Source organism: Echinococcus granulosus (genome assembly GCF_000524195.1).
Source record: "Echinococcus granulosus chromosome Unknown EG_S00038, whole genome shotgun sequence".
In the NCBI taxonomy this organism is placed as follows: domain Eukaryota; kingdom Metazoa; phylum Platyhelminthes; class Cestoda; order Cyclophyllidea; family Taeniidae; genus Echinococcus; species Echinococcus granulosus.
This window is the reverse complement of record NW_020170418.1, coordinates 159,022-185,546: the sequence shown is the minus strand read 5'-3', so window position 1 is coordinate 185,546 and position 26,525 is coordinate 159,022. Positions and strand designations below refer to the sequence as shown.

Below are 26,525 nucleotides of genomic sequence, written 5' to 3'. Positions count from 1 at the left end.
TATATATATATATATATATATATATATATATATATACTATTACAATTTTCAAATCTACTTTATTATCTGTCTTCAGGATCGACTATCCAAAGGCGGAAGTGTGCGATGAGGTCACTTAAACGCCACGAAATGGAGCTTAAGGGAGTCACAAACTTGCAAAGCCGACTGAAGACACACCGCCTAGATGCTTTTCAAAGAGTGCAGCCAGTCGTGCACAAATTTAGCCACCCTCCAACAGAATCCATTGCAAATTCATACAATTTTCCCGGCAATTAACCCAACAGATGGCAATAAAACGCTGAACAGAGTTGAAACTTGTTATTTGGCTGAATGAGCAGAAAACAAGGTTAAAATTTTGCAGATCACTTAGTGTGTATAACAGGCATCGATGATGGTGGGTTTAAAAAGCCAGATCTAGCTGCAAACCTTCCCAAAAAGTGAGAAGTTTTACTGTACTTTAAATACATGCCTAAATGCATAGCACATATTAAAGCTTAGAACCCTAAATGAGAAAAAAGTATGTAATAATCGTTGTCGAATGGGGAAGATCTTTGGGTTATAAATATTATCACATGACCAGTCATTCTTTGGTGAGTTACAAAATTAAGCAATGAAATGTGTCTGCTTAGATACACATCAGACAGACAGAGTTTGTATGACTTTCATGGTGACAGAGGTAAATTTAAGGCAGTGGCAATTCACTAACATTATTAGCCCGCAATTCCGAAATGTCAGAATGAACAGCTCAGTACGGGATGATTTAGGTGCCAACCAAGCCCCATCAGTTAAGCACTGGCCTCCTGCGCATCTGCGTGGGCACAAAACCACTTTATGACCGGAATCCACGCCTGTTTCGATAGCAACCCCCTTCTACCAATCGCACAGGTGATATGGAATGAATGAGCCATTCCCTATTATGGCGGATGCAGGACAACTTCATTCACTAAACATGATGAAATTTGTTCACCTCTTTACAGGAGGATGTGCATTTTGTAAACCATTCCAAGGGAATTTGGTGGTACTTATTACATGAAGCGCAATTCCCATGGTAATACAAAAAAGTACTCACTCTCCATATTATCAATACTTAATACTCAATTTGCAAAATTTAATCAAAACGACCTAAATACATGGTGGGGCATTTGAAATCGTTTAGATTCCAACTTTTTATGCAATCCGTCTAATGCTTCAGAAAAATAAATAGTATGTTACGTAACCTACGGTGCTGAATAGCACGAATGTCTATTTTAAAAAAGCACATTTATTAACCCAATGCCTTCTTTTCATTACGTTTCGCTGACACGTAATGCGCAGCATAAAATATTTTATTCAGACACACCTTACGACGCGAAGTTCTTGTGCTTGTGAAAGCATGAGACAGCTGCACGGTAAATGTGGTCTACACTCAGTTGACCTGCACAGCGCTCAGTGCCATCGTGGCTTAGCTTGTAGCAACAGAGCCATTGAATTCATTCAGTACAGTGGTATAGGTAATCTGTGCAGAAGAGGGGCGTGGAAATTTCCTTATTCTTTCAGGCTTGACGGTATTTTAGCATGGGTAATGGGCTTATTACCGTGAAAACCTTGGTTTCTCAGTATATCATAGAAAACAACATGACATGTTTCTTAAGGTACCTTATAGTACTTGGAACCGAAAATCAGTCATTCCATCTTTCCTTGGTAAAAGCAAGCTTTTATAAAGAGGTTGATGGCATTTCATGCCATACTGAGAAGAAGAGGAGAAAATCACAATTCAAGGTAGAAATATAAATGCAGTGTTAGCTTTCAGCGCAATATTTTAGTACCCACAACTGGAAATCGTAAAAAAAGCATAGTTGACATAGACGGTGCCAACCTAGAGAACATATTTACAAAAAAATTAGGACTAGGTTAAATTTTTGCACTAAGGAAAATATTTTATATGCCTTTACCTCCACAATTTTAACTCCTATTTCCGATCAAATGAACTTTGAATGCCAAGCAACCATATTACTTGTGAATGAATTTCTCTGGCGATGAATATGCCATTTTAGAATTGGGTTTCTGCCACCACATCCATAAATTTTACGCGTTCTTGGTGTGTGTGGCGACTGGGTGCAGTCAATGACGCCATGATTTATGCGGCTATTAGTTCACGAAAATGAACTTTATGTGGTCTAAATGGGTGGATCGGGGCCTTAACTACGTCGCGATGGCCAACGCTGCATCCAACTGCGTTCAAAATTCCAACTCGGCATATCCTCACCAGGAATGCAGATACAGGTAAACGCATTACTAGCCAAAATTTATTAATGAAAAATTAGTATCATTAACCATTACTCTTCATAGATGTGTATCCTGGCAGATAACATTAAGGGATTTGTTTAGCTAAATTTACCCTAGCCCGTTCAGTCACCTAGTACTGTGGTCGTTGGTTTATTTTGATGGACATTTACCTGGTATGTTACGATCACCTTTTAGACATTACAAAATCACATGCGATTTGGTGTGAGCAAAAATGGCGTCTATGCTAGAACACAAATGAAGGAAGTAAAGTATTTATCCCCTTGATAGGTACAGTCGTAATTAGGACATTTGTTGTACGAACGAAGTCTTGTTTGATGTTTGTTTATCTCGCTGTAAAATCTGCGATAAAGATTAAAAAATCCGCTCATCCTTTTCAATTATGGCCAAAATACTCATTATGAAATTGAGCATTCCATTTCCTAATTCCATGCATTTTGAAAATGTCTTCGAGGCTTCTGACTGCTATTTCAGAGAAAGTATTTGCAATGGGGATATTTCAGCAGCTAGAGCCGGTTAATTGTATCGGCTCTTTTGTTAACCCTGCATTGATGGAATAAAACGCCTGATGTTAGAAGTGAAACGAAACTCCCACCTCGTCCGACCTATTGCCGGTGTTTCGTTGCATGTTGCAAATGATTTATTGTTCAACAATGCAGACTGGATATAGTCAAAAGATTGTTTTTATTGTTCTAGCGCCAATGGCTTATGCATGCCATTGTTTCTTTCGAGCTTTAATATTCTCCCCAAATATAGGTGCCGTGGTCTTATGGCAGTCGGAAAATTCGTTGACTGCAATTATGTAATTCTTGTGGCATACATTCATCAAGTTCAGTATAAGCCAATCAGGTTTTAGCGTTAGTAAAGGAAAATAGCAAAAAGGCAACGCCATCCAAGTTTATGAGGAAAAGCCTGGTATAATCACGGCATGCGCACACTCCCCTAATTATGCTTACGTACATGCACTAGTCCCCCACTTATTTTTTTTCTACCCTCTACTGCATTCGTCACTAAGGCGACCTAAAATGCCATAAATTATGTCAAAACTAAGTGCACTGTTCCAACAAAGTGCCATTATTATTCTTCCTGCCTTTTGTTCATCGTGTTCTCCGGCCACTCTGGACCCGGCTTAACAGTCGGGCAGCTTTGAGGAAACAGCGAAGTTAAAAGAGATCTCCACACTTTACTGGTCATTCCAAATCTTTAATAATAAATGGTGTACTATTTCCGCTTATGGCCAACTTCAAAACAGCAGAACTATAACAAGGGAGGTCTCAACAATTCGTGATAATAGTTGAAAGATTTCAAAGGAATTTCACCGCCAGATTTAACACTCCAACCACTTTATTTTGTGCCAGCTGTTATTAAACTTCAAAATACCTTCTAACTGTTAGATTAAAAACCAAAAAATTGTTAATAAGTACCGAATTCAAATCTGTTTGGTGACCTGACATTGTTCTGATCAGCTTACGGCTTCAAATGAAACATGGAATATATCAGCGTTTTACAGTTTCCGAAATCACATTTAACGAAAAGCATTTTATTGCATATGTAATCGAATTGTGCATTCCTTAACCAAATATAAAGGGAGCAACGATTTCGACATCCCGACAAGTGATCAAAATGGCCTTATCAAAATGACTACCCGATATGTGTAGTAGACTTCTGACTTATTATCTCGTAGCCTGTGGTATCGACGAGTATTATTAAGAAAGCATCATACACAGACTTTTCTTCATACCAAAACGAAATGTTTCTGCATTAAAGTGCTGTTTTAGACCATTTAAATGTTGGCAATTTCTATTTTAGAATGCAATATCTTTATGCATAGACATAGCGTTGTTTTGAAGCAATCCCTTTTGTTTGGAAATACCACCTTGACATTTGTGGCAAATGTCATAAATTTCAGGCGCTAAATTAAGTATCATGGCTCTTCCTCTCTAGGTTGACTTTTTTTGCCTCCGGACTGTCTGGCGAGTGAACATGCATGGTGTCTGCTGAGAAAAGCGCTGCGCTTTACCCCTACAAGAGGTGTCATATTTAGGCGATGGATGTGGGCGTTAGGTTGATGAAAAAGTCTACTTCATTAAAAACGCCTCGAGAAGAGGTCATTTGAGTATTTTTAGGATCAGATCGTACCTTCCTGTAAACTGTCGGCAGTATGTTTTCGGTGGCGAGTTCGACATATTTACCAAAACACACTTCCAGAGTGGTGAGGCACATGTTTATGGCTAAATGTACTTTGAGTTTTAAAGTGCGTTGAAAAAGTACGAGACGCAACGCGCTTTACGGGTCGGCAATCGAGCTTCCGCACGTAAGAATTTTCTCCGCAAGTAGACCGCAACGGTTGAAGTGTGCTTAAATAACGCTCCTTCATGCATTCAAGTAACGTTTTTCGTTTAAAAACTGATGAGGAATATATCAATTATAAATGGATCAGACCGTTTCAAATCGTCGTTTGCGTTTCACCGAACTGAGGGAAATGTGACTGCTAAAGGAAGCACAGTTGCAAAAAAATATCATTGCTTTGAGTGTTTTAAACACCTGACTACACAGACTGCACAATACTGCTTTTGTCCTTTAATGAGCTTAAATAGTGGTAAATGACGATAATTCTCAGAACACAAACGAAAAGTTCTTTATGGACATTCTTAAGATTACTCCAACAGAAATATATTCACTTAAAATTGTGCATACTTATCTCAACTATTACTCAAAAGAAAAAAGTGTTTATGGAACTAAATATTTGCATCGTTGGTTTTTACCATGCGTGATTGGTAAGCATGCCACCTAGGTCATGTAACCCTCTTTGACCAAGTCAGCTATTAAGTTTATTGAGATACTACCGCAGTTTCAAGGTGATCTGTAACAGTTTTGCAGAGCTCCTGCACACACAGAAACACTCTTTAACCCCTTATCCCTAACGTCCCGTTTGTTGGGTGCTTTTGATAAAAAATACGAAAACATTTATCACAGCATTTAACTCATATAATTATCCGCTGACAGTAAAATATGCAAACCTATTTAATTAAAGGGTAAGCTGTGCATTTGATATTTTAATCAGGGTTCTGGTGTGACGACTCCGTTATTTTCTTTTTCACAAAACCCCTGTCATTTTACAGCTATAGTGTATAACTTGACACTTGAAACAGGAGAAACTTAAGAGAAGCCTATGTGAATTATTAATGCAAATTACGCACACGCCTTCATAATCCAAGCTCTACGAAAATACGCTTCTCGAGTTATAAGAATGTAGGTGGTAAGGATGGGACACGAATTGGCTAAAGTGTTGAGACTTAAATTGACTTCCTTTTCTGTTAAAAAGGACTTTATAGAATGTTTTACTTACGCACCATATGCAGCCATGCTAATTGTTCAAACAGCGGTGGACGGTCATTCAGCAGTACCCAACAATCTTTTCTGTACAACTGCCTTCAATCTTTGAATTTTTCGCATTAATTTGGAAAAAAGTATTTGCGTTTTTATTTGCTCACTTCCTTGCCTCATACTTTTTTAACGGATCGAAGTAAAAATAAGAAGTGCCTATCGAGGTTTTGTTCTGAACATTCAAACAAAAAAATTAAGACAGTTACAAATTCCCCAAAAATCTCCCAAGCAAAATGCATCACGGCAGACCCCAAGAGACAATCTGCTCAGCCCTGGCAAAAGGGGACTTGACAGGATCTGCAACTGCCTTCCTCCTCGAAAAAATGTTAACCAAACAACGCGAAGTTATTTTACTTATTTTTCATAGTATAACACCTTAATAAGTTCCATTAAACCTAATTTCTTGTGAATTTAGTCATTTTACATGAGCAGGACACAGCAGTTGCAAAATGCTGTGGCACTAATCAGTTAAGCACCTTTCAAGAGGCATCCAAGAGGTATCCTAACTTTGCACACCCTTAAAGGGGTCTATTTTTCTTTAATCTTTTCAGCAAAGATTAAGAATTATTTCCGTAATAATTTGGAATACTGAATGGTACACCAACTTAACAATGGATCCAGTAGGATACCCTGTTTGAATTAGTGCAACAGACATTCTGAGGAAAGATGGACAAGTAAACCGATATGAATTAGTCAATGAACTTTTGATTTTTCTCACTTCTCCTTATTCTTTTACAAGAATTGGGCAAGCCTGCACTTGGACTAGAGAAGTTAGAATGTTGTGTTATTCGGATAAAATAATATGTGGTCGGTTAAAGAATTTAAAACATTTCAAAGTACCAACTTGACTGATATGCTGTGTCCTCCTCACGTTATTTTTATCAATGACCCCAATTGCTTACCTCTCCCGGTATGGATTATGCACCAAAACCATGGCAACCCCAAATACCTCGGTACATCATTTCAATCCTGGTTCGCAGACATGAACCCTTGGGAAATACTTCTTAATACGAACCTATGTTTCTTATTAGTACGTGCAGAAGATGTTTCATTTAACTACTTGTAAGAGAAAATGACCCACATACAAGCACCTTTGAGAACCAAAGATGTATTCACTCACATGGGTCTTTTTGAAGCTTTAGAGCACGTGATTTACCATTAAAATCAAGCAGAGAAAACTTTTTTCACAACAAGGTTAGTTGAATGGGGTTGAATTTTTACATTTTCAAATTTTTTTTGAATTTCGACATCAAAATTCAAAATTATTACTTATTTATGGAGCGATTTATTAAGTTCACCATAACTGAATCCCTTGAGATGAGCGACCGTGAAGCCAAAACTTTCCTACGCTAAAAGTACCTACTGGGTAAAACTAACATTTAAGTCTGGTGCAATTCAAAATACTGTTTCAAGACCACAGATGGCGGTCCACCCCGCAGTTTTTTAGTTAAATCCCTCCTATATTTGCTACTTTTGTGGGCGTTTCCTGATGCTCCTGGCACTACCTGATATACCTTAAAGCAAATATTTATCAAATTACTTAGGTAAGTGAAGCGCTCTCAGACTTATTGGCCTAACTTCTCCTTATATGCTAACAAGGTAGTTTTTAACACAGCACTAGGTGTGTTTTTTCTTAGTTTCTACTAAAAATAGAGCTATGGGTGGGTAACAAAAACTATACGCATGTTTGTTTGAATAAATGAAGAAGTGCATTAAAGGTGAATGCAATGCTAGCAGTGAACTTCCTTCTTTTCGCATGCACATAAGAATGCAGCAAATTAACGCGAATTCTTCTCGGTACAGTCCACCTCATTTGGGGGCGCAAGTTCGTTTTCCTTAAGTTCAGGCAATTTGCATTCTTCCGCTTTTTTAGTATTAAGAAAGGCCATCATTTACTTCAAGCATTCCAAGTGTCAACTCTTTTAATTCAAAAGACATGGGCAGCCACCAAGCATCTTCGGAGTGGAGGAGTTATTTGACTACAACGTTAAAAATGTCATTTATCTTTCAATCTCAACCTAAGATGGAAGTTAAAACTAGTCTGCAATTAGATTGAATCTTGAAATATTGCCATCTACTCATATTCCTCAATCGGTTCTCGCGTTTGTAGTTTCCATTTATCACTTTGGTCCTACTTTCACTACGTCCCACCGCGCCGGCCAAACGATGAGAATCAAAGTGGATAATTTCACAGTTGCCTACTTTTCCGCGTTTGTAGCGCCCGTAATTCACGCGGCAAATACATTTGCATGGCCTGGAATCACACCTCCGCGGGAAACGTGCAGAATGGGCCCAACTATTTTAAATGCTTCCATCGTGCTTTACTTTCATGTCACCTCCAGTTCTCCAATCGATACTTCAGCATTTTTTGTTTTCCTGTTTCCGTTCCATATCTCACCTGAGATGGCTAAGGCTTTTAAAACAAGAATTCGACTGGAATCGCAATCAGAAAGGGTTAGAGGAGTGCCTTGGGTTAAGCAATCTACCATAAGGCTCGCACTAACAATAATAGGTTTTAATCTAACAAAAGCGAGCGAAATCGAAACAACTACCTTCCTTATTACAGTTTTACTGGGTCCGAAATCGTCGATTACCAAAAACACGACAATATTGTAAATCATAACAGAAAGTAGGCGTTGCTATTTGGGCTTATTTGTAGCGTCATTTGCAGAAGAAGATGGAGCTGGTTATTACGAAGTTCTGCCTGAATTCTGATTGCATTTACTATCGCAAAATTGCATGTATTTCAATAAAATTTTAATTGGATTTAAATCCTGGACCACACATAAAGGTTATTGGGTCATAGTAACGATCAATGTTCACTTTGGGTCATGTTGAATTAGGAATGAATTTTAATGCTGCTGAACTTTTGAAACAATGCGCATTTCCAGAAAACGAGGCCGTGAGCAGCCATTAACGCATCTTATTTGGATGCTGTATCACAAAACTCCACCCGTTTGGTTCTGTCTAGGCTTGGTCAATTGTGTCCGCTTCGTTGGGTTCCACCTTGACGTGCTAACTACAAGTTTTGTATAGGCACTGGTCGAGCATGCGAGACCATTGTGTTTATTGGGGATGGTGGCAACAGGCCACCAGTGCACGAGTCTTGAAAGCCATTTAAGAGCGAGACTTCGCACTTGGCTTAGTAGAGGTCATTCGGTCTCAATGCCAGGCGACTATTTATTTATGATATGAAATTTCCTTCCGAAAAGTAAAAACGGACCATCATTAAGGTAGTTTATGAAGGTCACAGTCAGAATTTGTCTTAAAAGTATTCAGCACGTATGTGTAATCGATAGTGGTTTATCCCTCGGTTCTGGTGAGGCGCCACTTTTGTACTTCGAATTAGCCCCCTTGTACCTCGCTGGGTGGGCTGGCCTTTTGGGCCATGCCAATGGCCCAGACACCTTCTCCGTGCTGAATATATATATTCTGCCCGAGTATTTTGTCTTCTTTCGTCTTCAGGGAGTCTCGGGACGCTACATATGTAGCAAATTACGCGGCAGTGAGAAAGCATCCTGAAGGCCTTTGAGCGTTTGGACAAAGAGAAAAGATTCTACCGTAAGGTGAAATCATTAGAGCTTGGAACACTAATAAATTCAAAGAGCATTAGTTTATACAAACGACGCGCGAGGACGACCTGTAACATAAAGGCTAAGCTGAGCAAATATGGGTTTGTTTTGATATGATTGTTAGGCTGTTAATGTCTCATAAATTTAAAACTAAATTTATAATGGTGCAAAATACCTAACAGGGTTAAAATGGAAAATTATTTGATCTGTGAGCATAGACTAAACTGTCTGCCAAAACTAAATGGCTCGTAATCGACAAAATACAAATTCCATGTTTTGCACTAGAGTACACAAATAGTATAGCGCCAATAATTTGGAAGCGAATATCAATTTAAAGTCCACAATCATACTAGATTTTATCAATAAGCTCCTGAACGATGCCACGTACTCGCATTTATTTGGTAATGCAGATTTGTTTAAAGGTACCCTTTCGGGTGACAGACGGTCTGGTTATATTAACCCCATCACTGAGCAAACGTCACCGGTACCCAAGGTGGAGGGTACCACGGACCTCTCGGTAATACTTTGACACTTTGTAAAATACCATAATATGCTCTGTAAGATATCATTCTCAAGGCTGCCTTCTCAATCAAAGGGTCTGAAATCAGAGGTTAACTGAGGAGTGAAAATGATTACCGTTTTTGGAAATAACTTAAGTCCAAGAAAAGTATTCCGGTGACATAACATACCTTAGTGGCAAACTATTGCGAAGTTGTTGAATCCTTCTAGTATAACCAAATTTTGCAAAACTGCCGAGTAAATAAGAGGAAGATAAAATCAAGTCAATTTGCTAACGAGGTCAAGATGTCCCAGTTATCAGAACTGATAAAAAAAATTAAACTAATTTAAGCATCCATTGAAAAGCACGTAAAAGCAAGTGGTTTATGTTTGGCAAGAGAAAATAAGGCAATTCAGTAGCTGAAATAATAAAGACAGCTACTTGAAAATTTGATCACATACTGATATTACTCCTAAGGGGATCAAGGAATAATTAATATAAATGAAATCATTACTAATACGAGACTTGTGGCACTTTTAGAATACGCAGCATTGATGAAATGCGCACGAGAACTTCGCATTAGTAGGTTTGCAATGCCTTAAACCTCTTAAAAACCCAAGACTTAACACGAACGGTTATTTTATTAAAATTGCCTGGGTAATTGTACATTGTCGGAAAATTTCCAGTCTTAGAACAACCTATGTTGGATGTAATGCGTTAATTGTTTAAATAACGCTTAGGTTTTGGTAAGGGGCCACTCAGGCGCACAACTATTGTACTTCAGCCGGGCAGACTAGCCTATGAGCCAAGCCCACAGTCCCATGCTCTACTGTAGGTCGACAATACATATTCTGACCAAGTATCACCCCCTCTTTCCGTCTTCATGGAAGCCTCAGAAGGCTATCTACATGCACCCACTTCATCCTTAGGAACAAGCTTTATGTGTAAGTAGTTAGACATAGCTCTTTTTTAGACATAAATGGCCTTAGAGAATACACCATGGTGAATAGGATAAAATGCTGAAAAAAAATTATATATAGCAGCCTTTCAAGACTCTTTTAGAGATTAAAAAAGACATGTTAATCTGAGGAACATATATGTATATATATACGCATATACCACACACAGTAAGACGAAGAGCTTCCGGCAAGGGCTGGAGTCCAGGTCATTTAGGAAAGATACAATAACGGAGACCCAAAGTGGTCTCTTTCTCATACACAGCAGCTAAACGACTGACTTATTTGGTCACTTCTGTAAATCTGCGCTCCGCCGTCTTTTTATGCATTTATTTTTCAAATAATCAGCAATAATATGAAAAACTTTCTAAATCACTTGAAATCATTTAAACAAAAATTACAATAAACTTGTTTTAATGAACAAAGCTCTCAGTATTCTTTAAGCTATCGAATCCCACAAATTTGCTCTTTGTGTGTTTAAACGAATGAGCAGTAAGAGTTGTTTTTCCGCGCTCTGTCTGAGGTCACTGTGGGTTCGTCGAAGGCTTAGTTTTGTGAGTTTAGTTCGCTCAGCATCCTAGGCATTTCCCACATTGGTAAACACCTACAGGGGTCAATTTTTGACTTTTGTGCTTCGAGTTTAGCTTGTATCGCCTTTGTGTGGTGGGATTATTGGGCCTCATATGTGACGATTTACTAATGACCAATGTTGATTTCCTGCTTGGCTTTTTTGATTTTAAGGTTTAAAGCATTTTGTCATTGAGGGACTTTTGCATTTATTAGTTTGGTTTGGTTATACTTGTCTTTCCTTTTATGCCTTTGGTGTTACCCTCAATCCTAAGTATGAAACACGGATTTCTGTATTTAGACGGCAATAACGCATATGACGTTTCAAACAATCAGTCAGCCATTTCGGTTTTGCCCCACTTTTTCATTACAAAATTATTTTGATTTCTTAGTACTTTGACATGAATATGTTCCTTTACTCCTTCAGCAAGCCATCTCCATCAGTGTTTCCGTCTGTTAAAGTATGTTTGTTCGGAAGAGCAAATTCAAGCATATCATCGGCAAACCCAACAAAAAAGAATTCTGTTACGATGAAATTCGAATCACAAAAAGCAGTTGGGATTCTACTTTTTGTTCCGTAAATCCAAAGTATCTGGCAATTATCACAGAAGCTGCTGGTGGTGGGGCGTTCCTCGTTTTACCGATCGAAAAGGTTTGTTATCGTTTCAACTTTTGTTTGCCTGTTGGGAGTCGATTGTCGATAACCCGCTTTTCGTTTCCTTGCTTGTGTCGTAATGTATGGTCATGACAAGGTTTTCGGAACTGATTCTCTACACCCTTTCACGGCTCAGTATCAATCGATCCTGTAATTTGCCCTTGTTTTTTATCCAAATATCTTACGGAAGGCAATTCTTTTGTAATTGCCTTCCTATGCACCTATCCCCAATCCTACTTGCCGTTCTTTTTCGATGTGAATATTTGGACTTGTCAGTACCTTATAATTTTTAGAAATTTTTAGTGAAATATGGTAATTGATGATCTTGCAGGTGCAATCAAACACTACCCTGTTTACCTTATTATTTATTCAAGTACTCTTCCATCATAATTAAGTATCACCTCTATTATTTGACCTCGTGTTTCCATCTTATGAGTATTTTATCGACTGCGTTTTTAATTGTCTTATTAGTCTGTGCTTCCCATAGTCATATTCTCCGCACCTGTAGTAAGAATGACTACATTCCACCTCGTTGAAGACCTGATTTCGGTCTTCCGCTTTTATAGCTCGTCCAATGTGACGCCTTCCATACAATCCCCGAAACACGAAACGACCTACATTTGTTAATATCAAATCTCCATACACTGAGGGAAATTTATGATCCAGACTTTGTTTCTGCATGAGCTGATCCCTATCTAATTCGTTTGTGTGAATAATTGATTGCATTATTGGAATATGAATGTACATGGACCCAACCTAACAATTGCATCTTTCTCCACTTAGGTTTAAGTCTCAATTAGTCAAAAATCATACTGTAAATAGACGCTTTTTTTGTCCTACGGTGATCAATGTCGATTATAAATCATTGGCAATGAGGTATATACAGTTTACTATTCCGCGAAACTCGATGTGCTACCAAATGACATGAAAGTCGAATGTTGTGCAAACTAGACTAAACAATTTTGCAGAAATACTTCACGTATTTCTACCAGTTCCGTGATATGTTGAATTTGCCTTCATAGTTGATGCCATTTCCATCAACAACTTCACTTCTGAAAGTCGGGATGAGCGGCCTTCTGTGAATTGGACGTGGCTTGTAATCGCAAGCATAGTATGCGTGTTCGTACTTTGGTGACTTCGCATCTCTCAAATTCTCGTTGTAGTCACAGGGTCAATTTTCTGCGTGAATAACTTTGTGTGTATGCGTAGTTCTGCGAGTGAAGCCCCATCTAGTCCTTACTCTATGCAATTTTAAAGTTGTTAGATCACAAGTAACAAGGCACTCGGTACACTACATTGGGGTGTTGTAACTACTTTTATAGCTGTCGTACAATTCACTTTTAGCATTAATGATAACCCGTAAAAGCATATAGTAGCACACTTGCAGATATATAATGTCAATCTTAGGTGCGTCTTTGGGAGAATTGACCCCTAGTTAGCGGTACCAAGAAATCCCGATTTTGTTGTCATACTATGGTGGTGTGACTAAATGATGCTGCGATTGATGCTTTGTTTTTGTTCTCATGACGAACTCTTGAGTAGTCAGTATTGTGCTCAAGCTAACGGAGCAAATTCCTCCACTCTCGACAGTGCGAGTTTTGTTTAGCTCTCTAACCATACACATAGGTCCTGCTCTACTCCTTCTCAAGTACTTGCCCAGGTCTGAGACCGAAGCAGTCATCAAAGCTTCGGACGAATTAAACTGGTATTGGTGCATATTGTCTTCCAAGCTCTTGGACCACAGGCAATGCCTATGTGTGTGCGTGTTTGCGTCTACCCCCTGTAGTATGGTCGAGTGGGGCGGGACTCACCGCTGGTGGCTGGCCACCGGGCTGCTGTGCTCGATATCGAGTGGTGTCCGCACAACGATGACCTAATCGCTTCGGGCTCCGAAGACTGCACCGCCAAGGTCTGGCAGATCCCCGAGGGTGGCCTTCAACCGGAAACCAACCTTACCACTCCAGTTGCTGATCTGGTTGCTCATCAACGTCGCGTCGGTCTTGTCAAGTGGCATCCTACCGCCGAATACGTTCTCCTTACCGCAGGCAAGTTCCCTTTTCTGTTTTACCTTTGAAACTCCAAAGCACTTCTGCTTTCCTTTACGACATTTAGCAATTTGACTATAGCTTCCCACATAATTGAATACCTCCTCTTGAACGGCTGCGATTACTTACTGTAGATCCATAAACTGCAGTCCAGTAAAGTAGCCTGGCTTAAAGAGTTACCGCTTCTTGTATTGTTGATGAGCACCAGCAAATATTTAGAACTCTAACACTATAATTCCTGCTTTTTAATTATAATTTTTCTCAATTGTACATCAATTAGAATACAGTTCTCATGCGAATCTGTGTATTTTCTAAGATGTTTTGCATCATCGGAACGTTAACTGATTGATCTATTTAAAGTGGTGCTTGGACTTGGAAATTACCTTGTAGGTTATCGCTGTGTGCCCAAATTGTTTTGGTACATATCTTCAGATGCTATTATTGTGCAGAAGTGATTCATCACCCTATCTAAATGTAGCAGAATTCCTGAAAATTATGTGCCAAATATGTTTATCGCTCACTTCGCGAGTTTCGGTGGAAGTAGACTTTACAATCACGTCAGCTAATCATCATGTTCACCTTGATCGGTGTTCTCCTATCGCTACTTGTCACTGCTGCCTTTGTAGGTGCAGACAACATAATTTTCATCTGGAACGTTTCGACCGAGGAGAAACTGATAACAATCAACTTCCCCGATATGGTGCTTTCAGCTAGCTTCAACTGGAATGGTTCCCGTCTCGTCACTACTTGCAAGGACCGTCACACCCGCATAATTGATCCCCGAAAGGGTACCATTTTGAAGGTGTGCAGACTGCTATTTCTGCTTTAATCATTCTACTTATTCGTTCTGACGTTTTTTTTTCGTACCTGGACCCTTTGTGATTAATTTGTTTTCTCGATCCGTTTTTCTAGGATGTGATAGTTTTCTTGCTCGCAATCACATTGAAAAAGTTTTTTACGGACCTAAAAATCTCCATTTTCTGGTTTTGTAATCAATTAATACCTTTTGATTTCATTAATGGTTTTTTACTTTCTGCTTTTGTAGATTTTCGTCATACTTTTTATGAGTGTCCTGTTTACGTCCTAGCTTCGATGAAAAGTAGCTAGTAATATACTCCTATTCACCCATTTCACAGCACATCTTTATTTGAGCTTGTGTATAAGTTTTACAACTCTGAAGTGCAAAGTACTCGTCGGCTTATTATCTTCCGCGTTAATAACTTTGCTGCCTACCGCATTTGATCTGACTGCGGAACTTGTTGGTATGCGGTGTCACTTGAGAAAAGAGAACCGAAAGTACGCTTCCAGCGACTCACCTCTGCCTTGAGTGAAAACGTGCACGCTCTTCTAGATACACATTCCATTATTCCAATACATTCAACAAAAGCCCTTTGACTTGTGCGTTAGTTTCTTTTTCCAATTAGTGGCTGTTCAAAACTGTAGACCATCCAGTTACACTACCTACACCTTTCTTTGCTAATGTATGGATTGAGTTGCAACACTCTTCGTGAGTACCAGTTATTCTAATTTGAGTTTTCCATACTATCTTGCGTCGAGAGCGGTGAAAAATATGAGGTGGGGATAATTAACAACGAGTGCTGGAGAATCATTTAGATTTGCATTCTTTGACCTCTTCTTTTTTATTTAGATAATTTTGTGTGACTTACCAGTCCTACTTTAATTTGAGATTACGCACAAGTGTTTGTGCATGATTTGTTAGTGGTTGGCGATGCAGGGATAGGGATGGTAAAGGCATTGTGTTCTATCCGAGCTATTTTTAAACTTCCCATGGAGCACCAGTCAATATCTACATTCATGCTTTTCTTATATCAGGAGAATATCTGCCATCAGGGAACGAAGCCACAACAAGCTATCTACCTCAAAGATGGTCGCATCTTCACCACTGGTTTCTCACCCATGAGTGAGCGTCAGTTCGCCTTGTGGGCTAAAGTAAGTTTCCTTCATCCTCATTTGGTTTAATGGAAACTCTATTCCACTCCTTTTGGCGTCATTCCTGTTGTGTTCTTTGGCTTTCCCACACACCTGCAACTGTAGGTTTTTTAAACCCATTGAAGGTGTTTCAGGTTGACCAAGATATATGTAATCGCAACACTTCAAATTCCCTTGCCGTAACAACGATTTTCAATCATCTAGACATTCTTTGAGACAAATTTATGTCCGCTTTTAGTAAATAACTCGTTTGAATTGATAAGCGTTATTCTATTGTTGCAATAAAAAATGAAGTTTCCTACGTACAGCTATCGCAAATGTGACTTGCTGAAATTCAGCAGCACTCTGCATACCTTTTACGGTTACTTTTGGGAATGAATACATGTTTGATTTTTCCCTCCGATAATGTCAACTGTCAGATACTGCGACATTTTTCATCACGAATTCCTTCTACCATATTTCATCGCTTGTAGCTTCATGAGAGGTGGTGAATGTGGTCATTTAGTGTGTCTTGTGGCCGTTTCTGTCGGGTAGGTTTTGCGTTCTTGTGGTTTGTTGCGTTATCAAAGTTGCACCAAAGGCAAACGCCTTTTATCGGGGATTTTTACTGATGAACTTGCTAGGTGTAGAAATTAATTTGCACTAGCATGAGCACTCATTTTTGAGCCGAAGTTCTCCCACTCAAGATTTTCAATAAACATATTGAGACATTTGAAGGTGGTTATGCTAGTTTTTGAAATGCGGAGCGTCTAGGTTGCCCACCATAATAAGAATGAAGTAAAGAAATCCAGAAGCGGCTTGCAAAAATAGAGCAGCAACATTTGAAAAGTCTGAAATAGTGCTGAGCATAAGTTTTCGGGGAATCTCATTATGGGGGACGTTGACCATTTAGAAAGGATGTAAGTTTTCTAGAAATAAGTTGAGCTTAAATTCGTGGGGATGTGTGTTTTTCGTGCCTAACAAAATTAACGTATTGTTCACAATAACTACCCCTTGTATTTCTGGAGACTTTAAAATACGATTCCACATACTATCCATTTACCTGGGTTGGAGTCGCATGATTTAAACAGCGGGCTCATGGTCACCGTTTTGATTCATCACGATTGACACCTCATAGCCATTCCTAATACTATTTCTGGTCAATCCTTATCAATTCCTTGAAGCTTCTTCCCGAAGGATTCCATCTTCAATTACAAATCTCATGTTTAGGTTTTTAGTGAAAAGTACCAGCGGCTACACGATTCATAAATCAGGCAGTGTGTTCCAACACCTGGCAGTTCCATTGTGTGTGTGTGTGTGTCAAAGTTCACCACTTTTTTCGCCTATTTTACACTTTGCTGTCGTTGGTGGTGCTTTCTGCGCAAAAGACTTTTCACACATCTGCATTTCTGAAAGCTCTACATTTTTGCTCTTGAGGTGCCCTCCGTTGTGAAATCAATTGTGTTATTTGCAGCGGGATTGCATTGGCCTCCTCTTATAATTTCATAAAAATGAATTATCACTCACGAGCACTATTGTAAGCGTAGGATTTCCTTTGCTTTAGGATGACGTATCAAAAAGACTGGTGGAACAGGATCTCGACATTAGCAATGGTATCATGTTCCCCTTCTACGACCCAGACAGCAATCTCATCTTCCTCTGTGGCAAGGTAGGCGACGGCCAATTGAGTTTTTGTCAAAATGGTGTTTGGCAAAGTGTGTCCACTACTTTGTCCGATTACAGGTTTATGCTTACCGCTTTTATTACAGTCGTACAGTGAATTTAATCAAATAAATTAAAGTTACAGCGCCAAAATTTTATTTTAACGATGGTAGAATAGAGCGCTACAGATTGGGATATCTTTAATTAATTATGGTACATCAATCCGAAACTGCGTTCCCGGATTTAATTGATCTGAGTTTCATTATACATGCTCTTAGCTGTTACATCTATCCGTTCTTCCATTGACTTTTTCTATTTATTCTTTACTGTCATGTCAAATATTATTCTGGATTTGACGGATAGTCTTAACGGTTTCATAACTTGAGCTGTGGTAGCCTGCTGTATGAAACGAGGGGAAAAGGAGATAAAATATGCCCTCGTCGCAGACCACTTTTGACATTTGGAGGAACGAGGTCCACCCAAGTGGTAACGTGGATTTAAGCAAACTTTTTATACCTAGCTGCATATCTGCAGCAAAACCGACTGAAAATCTTACGCTGTATCTTATATTCTAATTATTTTATGGGCTCATTTGATACATTAATTAATATCTCTGAATAAGTGCATGAAAAGCTATTTATAGTTTTCTCAATTATATATTTTGCTTTGGGAATTGACTTCCATTTACTTCGGCTCTCTGTTCCAGTTAACTGAATGGATGCCTATATTGTGGGGCCGCGGATGAGAAGATTAATGCTTCTGTATTGTGGTATACGTAGGGAGACTCCTCAATGCGTTACTTCGAAGTGACAGACGATGACCCCTACGTCTTCTTTATTGACACCATGACCAGTTCCGATCCACAGCGAGGCATCGGTTGGATGCCAAAGCGGGGTCTCAACGTGAACCAAAACGAGATTGCACGCTTCTACAAATTGCACGCACGCGGCTTCTGCGAAGTCATCCCCTTCACAGTGCCAAGAAAGTCGGTCCTCTATCAGGATGATCTCTACCCCGATACTGTTGGCGACACACCCGCTCTCTCCGCTGATGAGTGGATGTCGGGCAAAGACGCGGATCCCATTTTGGTGGGTGCCTAACACCTTACTTCTGTAGCTTCACTTGCTTTTCCGAAATTGCTGGGCCCATGTTATGCAATTTCAATGCGCGTAGTCACTGTGAGATTAGCGCTTTTGCCACTTAAGTTGTACACTACCATGAAGTTGAAATCACCCTTACAGTCGATTCTGGTTTGGTTCGATTTCCTCCTTCAAAGCATGGGTGACTTCGTGCGAGATTGGCCACAAATTCTTCCGTTGACACTGTCCGTGATTTGCCCAATTCATTGTTATCTAGTGATACCCAGATATTCCTTCATGCTTATTGTGCTAGTTTGGCGTTTCACTTGGATGGATGAAACCGTTGAAGTGGCCTAATCCCTCCTCCAGGTGATAACTATCCGTCGGTCAGTGCGTGCGTCTATGCGTACGCACGTGACATCCGCACGCGTGCGTGTGTGTACCCCTAGGCTGCGCGATCGAACCTCCCATCCATATATGGCCGCATTTGTGGGATGGCCTTTGCGCGCACACACGTGTACATCCATGCCTGCGCTAGTGTCATCGTTTCGTTCTATACGGAACCTGTAGGTGCCCTCTAAACAAAGCAAACTTCACCCTTCAGGGGTCAAGGCTATCCACTGCGCTTTTCTCGCCTTTGACGAATTCTCCGCACTACATTTTAAAGTGTTTGAACTCGTTGTGTGTAGCACTCCAGGCGATACTCAAGAAGTCATACTATCTTAAGGCTGAAATATTAGCAAAAAACTACGAACGTAGACTTTAGAGTTCTGTATTCAAGCTCAATACAGTGGTTCGTGTATCCCGTAAGCAAACTTCCTAGATCCAGTCAGTTAATAGTGAAATTGACTGTTGCAAAGGCTCGAGTTCGAATTTATTTTATAAATTGTAATTTGCACTTTGTTTTCAAGATGGAATTTGTGTGGGATGTCAGACTTGCCTAGCTTAGCAAATGCCTTTCTTTTGTATGCCGAAACCGTAAAGTGCATTGGGGTTTAGAAGCTTGTCAAAAACACCTTTACTTCGGACTATTAGCATTTGTACTGTGTTTTCTTAAGTACCTCCTGACATTTATTAACTGATATTCGTAGGATAAACACAGAAAAGCTATAAAAATGAACTAACCATTATGGTTGTTTCGGTGTGTTTAACTTCCCACCGATATCGTTACCGTTATTATCAAGATGCTGTTGTTCCTATTTATTTATTATTGTGCTTACAGGATTCATAAAATGTTTCCCATTGTCTTACCTTTTTAAAATACGAAGTATTTAAGACCAAAAATTAATGAAATGTCGTTATTCAAAGTGATACGGGTTTTGGGAATGATGCGAGCCTGTTCATAGTATCTTTGTTCGTGAGGCTTTGATTGAACAACTTAGCAGGCTCCTTTTTACGCTTTTTACTGGATTATCTACTTCGCTGTCAGTGTTGCAAGCCCATCGATGCCAAATTATTTCCGTGAAAATGACAGAATCAGCTTGAATTAGACCAAATTTTTTTGCCGAACCGTTTTGTATTTATAAGCTGTGGTTCATTGATGACCCATGCACAGGCAATACAAAAAACTGGCCTGAACAGTGGTGAGATTGTTCAGGTGGTTTTCGGATTTCATGCATTTATTATTTTCTTCTGATTTCTTTTTGGATTCCTATTTTTCATTTACTCGTTTCTACCAACCATTGGCTCTTATGTCCAGATCATGAAAATCATACTGTATCTCTGTGACCGATGGTATCTTATCCTACCATGCCGTACTGTCAGTTGTACCCATTGGATTACTCATTCAAGATTTTACATTGATAGTGGCCTTATTTGGTGATACACTGTTCAGCTACTTTTTTTCCGAGAGGCCTGTGTGAATATTTTACGTGGTAAACAGTTTTGACTGGTGCCGCATACAGTGTGCGGAGTTGTTACACGTTTGTAGCAAACACACTGCCGTACCCATGCTACTTTGGTTTTCATCACCAATCAGTGTTGCCAGCAAATGTGATTTCCGTTGCTGAGGTGTTACTCTTGGTGACTGGGATGAAGAGAGGATGCATTTTGTATTTTATGAGACGGAAGACGTTGCAGGAAACGTGGTCACATTTGAAACCAGGCGTGTAATTAAAGTATACAAAATGACACATTGACTTATTTTTGACTGAAATGGACATCATAAAAGTCAGTATAGTTTACTTGATTATGAACTGGCTTGTTAATTGACGCGCATTCATAGCAGATTTACTTGAATTGATTAATCCAGTCCTCGGTACTCTCGAGGTTTAGTGAACTTTTCCTTGAAAATTCATTTCTTTCACATTGATTTTCCATACAGCCCCGCATTTTAGCGCGTTTGCTACCAGTCCCAGGGGGAAATCTATACATTTATTTTTGTTTTTGTTTGGGTACAAAACTCATGATGTTGCATGCATGTGACACAGATAGCAAACTTGTTAAACCGTAGCATTCAAACCCTAGAATATGCATCAGGCCTCCACCTATCCCCTTTTTATTTGGATCATTCTTCAAAAAGCATCGCAGAAAGCCTGCTCGTCTCAGTGTCCCATATCTTATTATATTTTGCGCATATTGTTTTTGTGGAGTAATTTTGCATTTTGCCAAATCTATTTACTCCTTAGTACCAAACGATTGGTTTTTTCATATCAGGTTCTGACTATTTTTTCTCTGTTGTACTAAAAACGATGCAACCCAAAGTTGGATGTGGTTGGTTCGTAATGCCTAGCTACACCTTATAGGCTAATTAATCATGGGGACACGAAACTTGACGATGGAGCGCCTCTGTTTTGAAATTCTTATTCTTCCCATCAACTTGTTGATATTCTTTGCGTGTGTAGATATCGTTGAAGGACGGTTTTGTGAGTGGTGAAACGGACGGCAAGAAGAACGGCAAGCTGCCGTCAACGCGATTGAAACTGACTGAGTCAAAGTTGAGCGGTGCCCACCACCAGCACCAGACGCCCCACAGCAACACCACTTCCGCAGCCACCGACTCCGTTCGACCCTCCCATACCAGTTCCAATGCTGTCTCCGCTAGCGGCGAGATCGCCAAATCGGTGAGTCCATCGTCTTCCCCCTCACATACTGTCAAACAGGCAAGTCTCTGTTTCTCCGCACAGACAGGGACAGCACATATGCCTTGGCATGGGTCTGCTTCCTGTGGCGTGGCAAGAAGTTTATTCAATTATTTTACACAATAGTCACGCGCGCACACTACTTAAAAACTGGCATCTCTGAAATTGAGTTAAGTGAAGTAGCACAATGACCCGCGCGGCTCAGTCACACCGGTTTGCGTGACTAACTTCATCTCTAAACTGGTTGTTGCGCGCTTCACTCGCCCGTTTTTTATTGACACTGCTGCCTTGGGCGCTGAAACGTGCGCATACAACGTCACTTCGGTAGACTCCCCTACGTGTGTGTGATAGCTGTCGATGAATCGCTGTTGTCTTTGTGCTTTTCGTGTGCCGCATGGACAGTGACAAAGGATGTGTCACACAGCACAGCTGACTGTGCCTTCTGTCTCCGGAATTCCCCCCTTTTCGCACGGTCATTTCGGCATTGCTACACCCTGCCACCTGACGCGCTTGCTTTCATTTCAATTAATACCCTTACTCTTCTTAAGTGTCTTTTCATACCACAGATCCATACTCGGTAGGCGTTGAGAAATGTTACAATCAGATGTGGCAAAGTTTCGGCTCTTTTCTGCTTTGTTTTTTTTTATCCAAATGATAACGAATTCATTTCCGGCTCTCACTGAGACGAGTTGACAGGCTACTAATGACCAGCTGATTAATGGGGGTTCTTTCACGAAGTTATTCTCTCCTCCTTCATGCTCTGTAAAACGTGTTGAAATTCTTTTTCGTTGAGGTGCCATTGCTGAAAATGCATGTTCAGAAAGTGACCATTTGGAGTCGAATCATTAATCTTCATACGATTCATTACTCAGTTCAAATTGATGTTAGGTGGGTTAGAGAGAAACCAATTAGCTTTTTCGTATTGTAGAGTGACTTCGGTGGAATAAATCTCGAAGAGGTGCGACAGTTGTTGGACGACATGCGGAAGATGAAGATTATCATCAAGGGTCACGAGAGGCGAATAAAGCATCTAGAGGAACAGTTGAAGGGAGGCCAGTAGCCTACCACTACAACAGACGTGCACATACCTGGCTGCTATTGTCAAAAACATCGTCACCGTCACCATCACCACGACTCCTATCCCCGATTCGTCCCTCTTTTCGCCACATCTCTCTCACCCCTTCGCCTATCCACTCACATCCGTTCACCATTTTGGTTGTTTGGGCTTTCGTGGGCACGACCAGGTGTGGGCGGATAGACGAGTTGGTGAGCCTTCCTCTCTCTCGTGCTCCCACCTTTGACTTGACTCGCCCTGCATTTACCTCCCTCCCCACCCATCCCACAGACGCCAAGAACGATCTCTTTAAATCTCACTGCTAGAATACCAACACACTCACGGCACCATTGTGTATTTGCAAAACACAAGTAGAAAGAGGAGTTGTATCCTCTGCCTGAACAAATTTCTTATTCCTTTCTACGCTGAATGGGTTGGAATGCCTTAGCTCCGTCTGCCTCCACTGTTTCAGCCGCATCGGCGGCTGCAGCAACAGCGCATGTCTGCCTCGTCTACTCCTCCCCCTGTGACTTGATTTTGGCCCTGCCTCTCGACCTCGTGTCCCCCTTGGCTACTGCATGTCGGACGCTTTGGGGCTTCCCCGCGGTGCTCCCCCCTATTATCGTCCCTCGGCCCATGGCACGCCTCCCTTTCTCCTTACTTACTATCAAGCCGTTCTTTTTAGTTTTGGTTTATGTTGAAGCTGCGGCCACTGTCCACCAATGCATTTGGTATTGAACAACGCAGAAATACAGTATATTTGCGGAATGTCGAAGTGTTTAAACCAGCACGCAAAGGCGGCAAAAGTAATTGCGAACTTGTTGTAACTTTATGATAAGTTGCCATTTTCATCAAATAATGTTGAAGCTCAAGTCATCGTCATGAGTCAGTGTAGGCAGTGGATCTCATCGATGTAGTTCCCGTGGCTCCTCTTGCCATATTTTAATTCACAGCAATTTTAATGCTTTTTTCAACTGATCCTTTATGTGATGTCAACGCGATAATCATTTTCTTCACTATTGCTGATGTGGATACCAGTCACAGTTTGATTTTAGTGGCATATAGACTGCGACCACAGGACCAATCAGCAAGAGCCCGATCTATCGAGCTGCGTGTGACTAGCAATTATGATGGCGTCTTTCAACCACATTCGCGGTACTTATCGCGGCTGTTGTAAAGATGAGCGCAGTACCACTTCAAGATGGCACAGTTTTCACACAACTGGCGATTTAAGTGCCTGCATGCCTGCTTGCCTGCCTGCTTCATCGGTATCGTTCATGCGCGGTAAATTTACAGTTATGTGACGACCCACCTGCCTTTTATGAACAACCATTTCCAAGACAGCATGACGCTTACCATCCAAATCAGCGGCCACAAAAAAAACAAAACTTTTAATAGAAACTGAGGGAATCTGATGCACGTTTGATTAAAAGGCATTTAAAAGCGCTAGGAAATAAGTGTGAAGGTGGTTAGATTGCATGTTTCCCACATTGCACCTTTGGTTGTCACAAGCGCTACTAGGTCTCGTTTCTACGAAAACTCGCTTTAAAAGGTTTATCAAGCTTAAATTACAGAGCCTGAACGCGACCTGATATTTTCTTGCATTTTAACAAATTTCCTTCATTATTGGTAAATTATTGCTGCAAGCTGACAGTTTGAAAGGCCTCCGGATGCCTCATTCCTCGGACACGCTGATCTGTCTGATTTGGCTGGTGTGCTTTTCAACTCTTTATCAAAGTGGTAAATAGGCGCTGTTTCATTTGTTGACCTCATTGGACAATTGCCAATTACAATTCGCGCTAATTACCCCACAAAAATCTGATTTCTGACCGTGGGGAACCTCTTTCTACCTTTTATTCGTGGAATTTCTGTCTCCCAATACATTTATTCAAGTATCCTTCTTGATCGAGATTTTAAGTATAAGTCTCATTAAGTGAAAAAAGAACTTTCCATTTTCACTAGTCTAGTAATTGTGGTCACCAATAAATTAAACATTTTAACGTTCAGCTCGTGATCATGTGAAGCATCATTCATCATAAAAATGCGATATCTTTTATTGACTACGAGTTCATCGTTGCCGATAACTACGCATTTGGAGGAGAGAATGCTATTAATGACCCTTAGATTAGGAATAAACGTGACCGCGTGTTCGGGTGCAAGAAATTTCCAGCATCATGCCCCGAGGCAAATTTTTAACACAATCGAGCCCTTGAAGAAGCTCTTATTGCAATAGCATTATGCTTTGGGCATACCGAGGTTTTTAAATTAGTTGTCACGCAAAACATCCCAGCATTTTTAGATATGCTATTCAAGATTCCCCGCGATTGCACTGTGTTCTGCCCCCATAGGCCAAAATATTTCTTTCAAATCTACAGTTCTATATTTTGCTTATCATTTGTGGAGGCGGCTCTCTAGTCATTTACACCTCGTAAGTGTTCTAATTCTGACAAAAGTGTACTCTTCAGAATAGATTACTGCACTTCACATTATACCGATGTCTACCAGCAAGTCGAAATTGACAGCTGTAATACCAGAGGGCAGTACAATGAAGTTGAAATTGATGTAAAATAATCACAAAAAATCATCAGCTTAAAAGGATGCGACAAGTTCCCCCTAGGATTTTCGGGACCAGATATTTATATTACCTGATGTAAAGTAAGAATGCTCAATGTGTGGTCAAGGGGGACAACTATAGACGGAGAGGAATTGTAACAGTCTTCTTGTTCTTAATTCGACAAATGCACAAGATGGATCAAATGTTTTAATGAAACTCTAGTTACAAAATGTGTTAAGTTTTATTTATAAGTTGAGAAGCCTGATCTGAATAAATCAACTCATTAGGTAAAGAGGCAAAGAATCACAAAATTCCATAAATTAAGTTATATCAGTGAGTATTATAAAAGGAACTCAAAATTATGAAAGTGTCCCGGTTATGCGCTCTGCATTTACATGAACGGAAGTTTTTCTGTTGACTCAACTCCGACATGTGCTTGAGTAAGGATTATGGAATTCTGAATTTCATCGCCGCGCAAATTGGGCTATTCGTGTTTGTTTAACAGTGAAGAAGGGCTTTAGGTGGATAATGCCCGATTCTCTTTTAAGTAACAACTGTAAAGGCACACTATTTGACTATTAAACCAACAGCTGGATAAGAAACATATTTTTCGTGCATTTGAGAAATTGCCACGTTTAATCCGTCAAAGGCCTGTTTAATATTCCATCTGAGCTGGTAAATGGGAAATAGCCTCTTTTTGCAAAATTCAGAATTATACATCTGAGTCAAACGTGGGGTAAAGTAAATAATTTTGAGAAATACGCTTCCACAGAGATTAAACCAAAGACGTCCAACTAATTATTTGAAATTCGTATTAAATAACAGAATGCTTATAACTTCACAGTTGTGAATGTCTAATCGTAAGAGTCATAGAATGAATAGGATCCGTTCAACATAGAAGTATGGGAGTTCGTTTGGCACCTTGCTTACGAATCACGTATTTCCTGTTTTTTTGCTGAGGAATGAAGGCAGGTGGGAATCGTTAATGTGGCCGGCTGCATAAACTAAGGATTTTTTGGCAGACGACAGAATTATTCCGTTAATCAAACCTCAAAACCGATGTTATCCGGAGGATTTTTGAATCCTCAAAAAAGGAAAAAAGGAATCCTTTGCTATGTGCTTATCTACAGATGAGAAAAAAGGCAATGCCTGTTCAATTGTTTGACCGCGAATAAAGTGAGGATGCTTAAGTGTTTGTCGGGA

The 26,525-nt window shown here is 40.1% G+C and overlaps 1 protein-coding gene across 1 annotated transcript; it reads left to right on the top strand. All coding sequences in view use genetic code 11, as the record gives it.

Annotated features, from left to right (window-relative positions):
• Positions 1-11,182: 11,182 nt before the first annotated feature.
• On the top strand, positions 11,183-22,774 carry EGR_05291 (Coronin-1B; the record flags this gene model as incomplete). The annotated part of the gene is made up of 9 exons (XM_024494540.1): positions 11,183-11,226; positions 11,727-11,916; positions 13,706-13,916; positions 14,591-14,766; positions 15,798-15,914; positions 17,458-17,562; positions 18,335-18,643; positions 21,478-21,696; positions 22,643-22,774. The coding sequence occupies 9 exons, from the start codon at positions 11,183-11,185 to the stop codon at positions 22,772-22,774; spliced, it is 1,503 nt and encodes a 500-aa protein (XP_024351011.1).
• Positions 22,775-26,525: the final 3,751 nt, after the last annotated feature.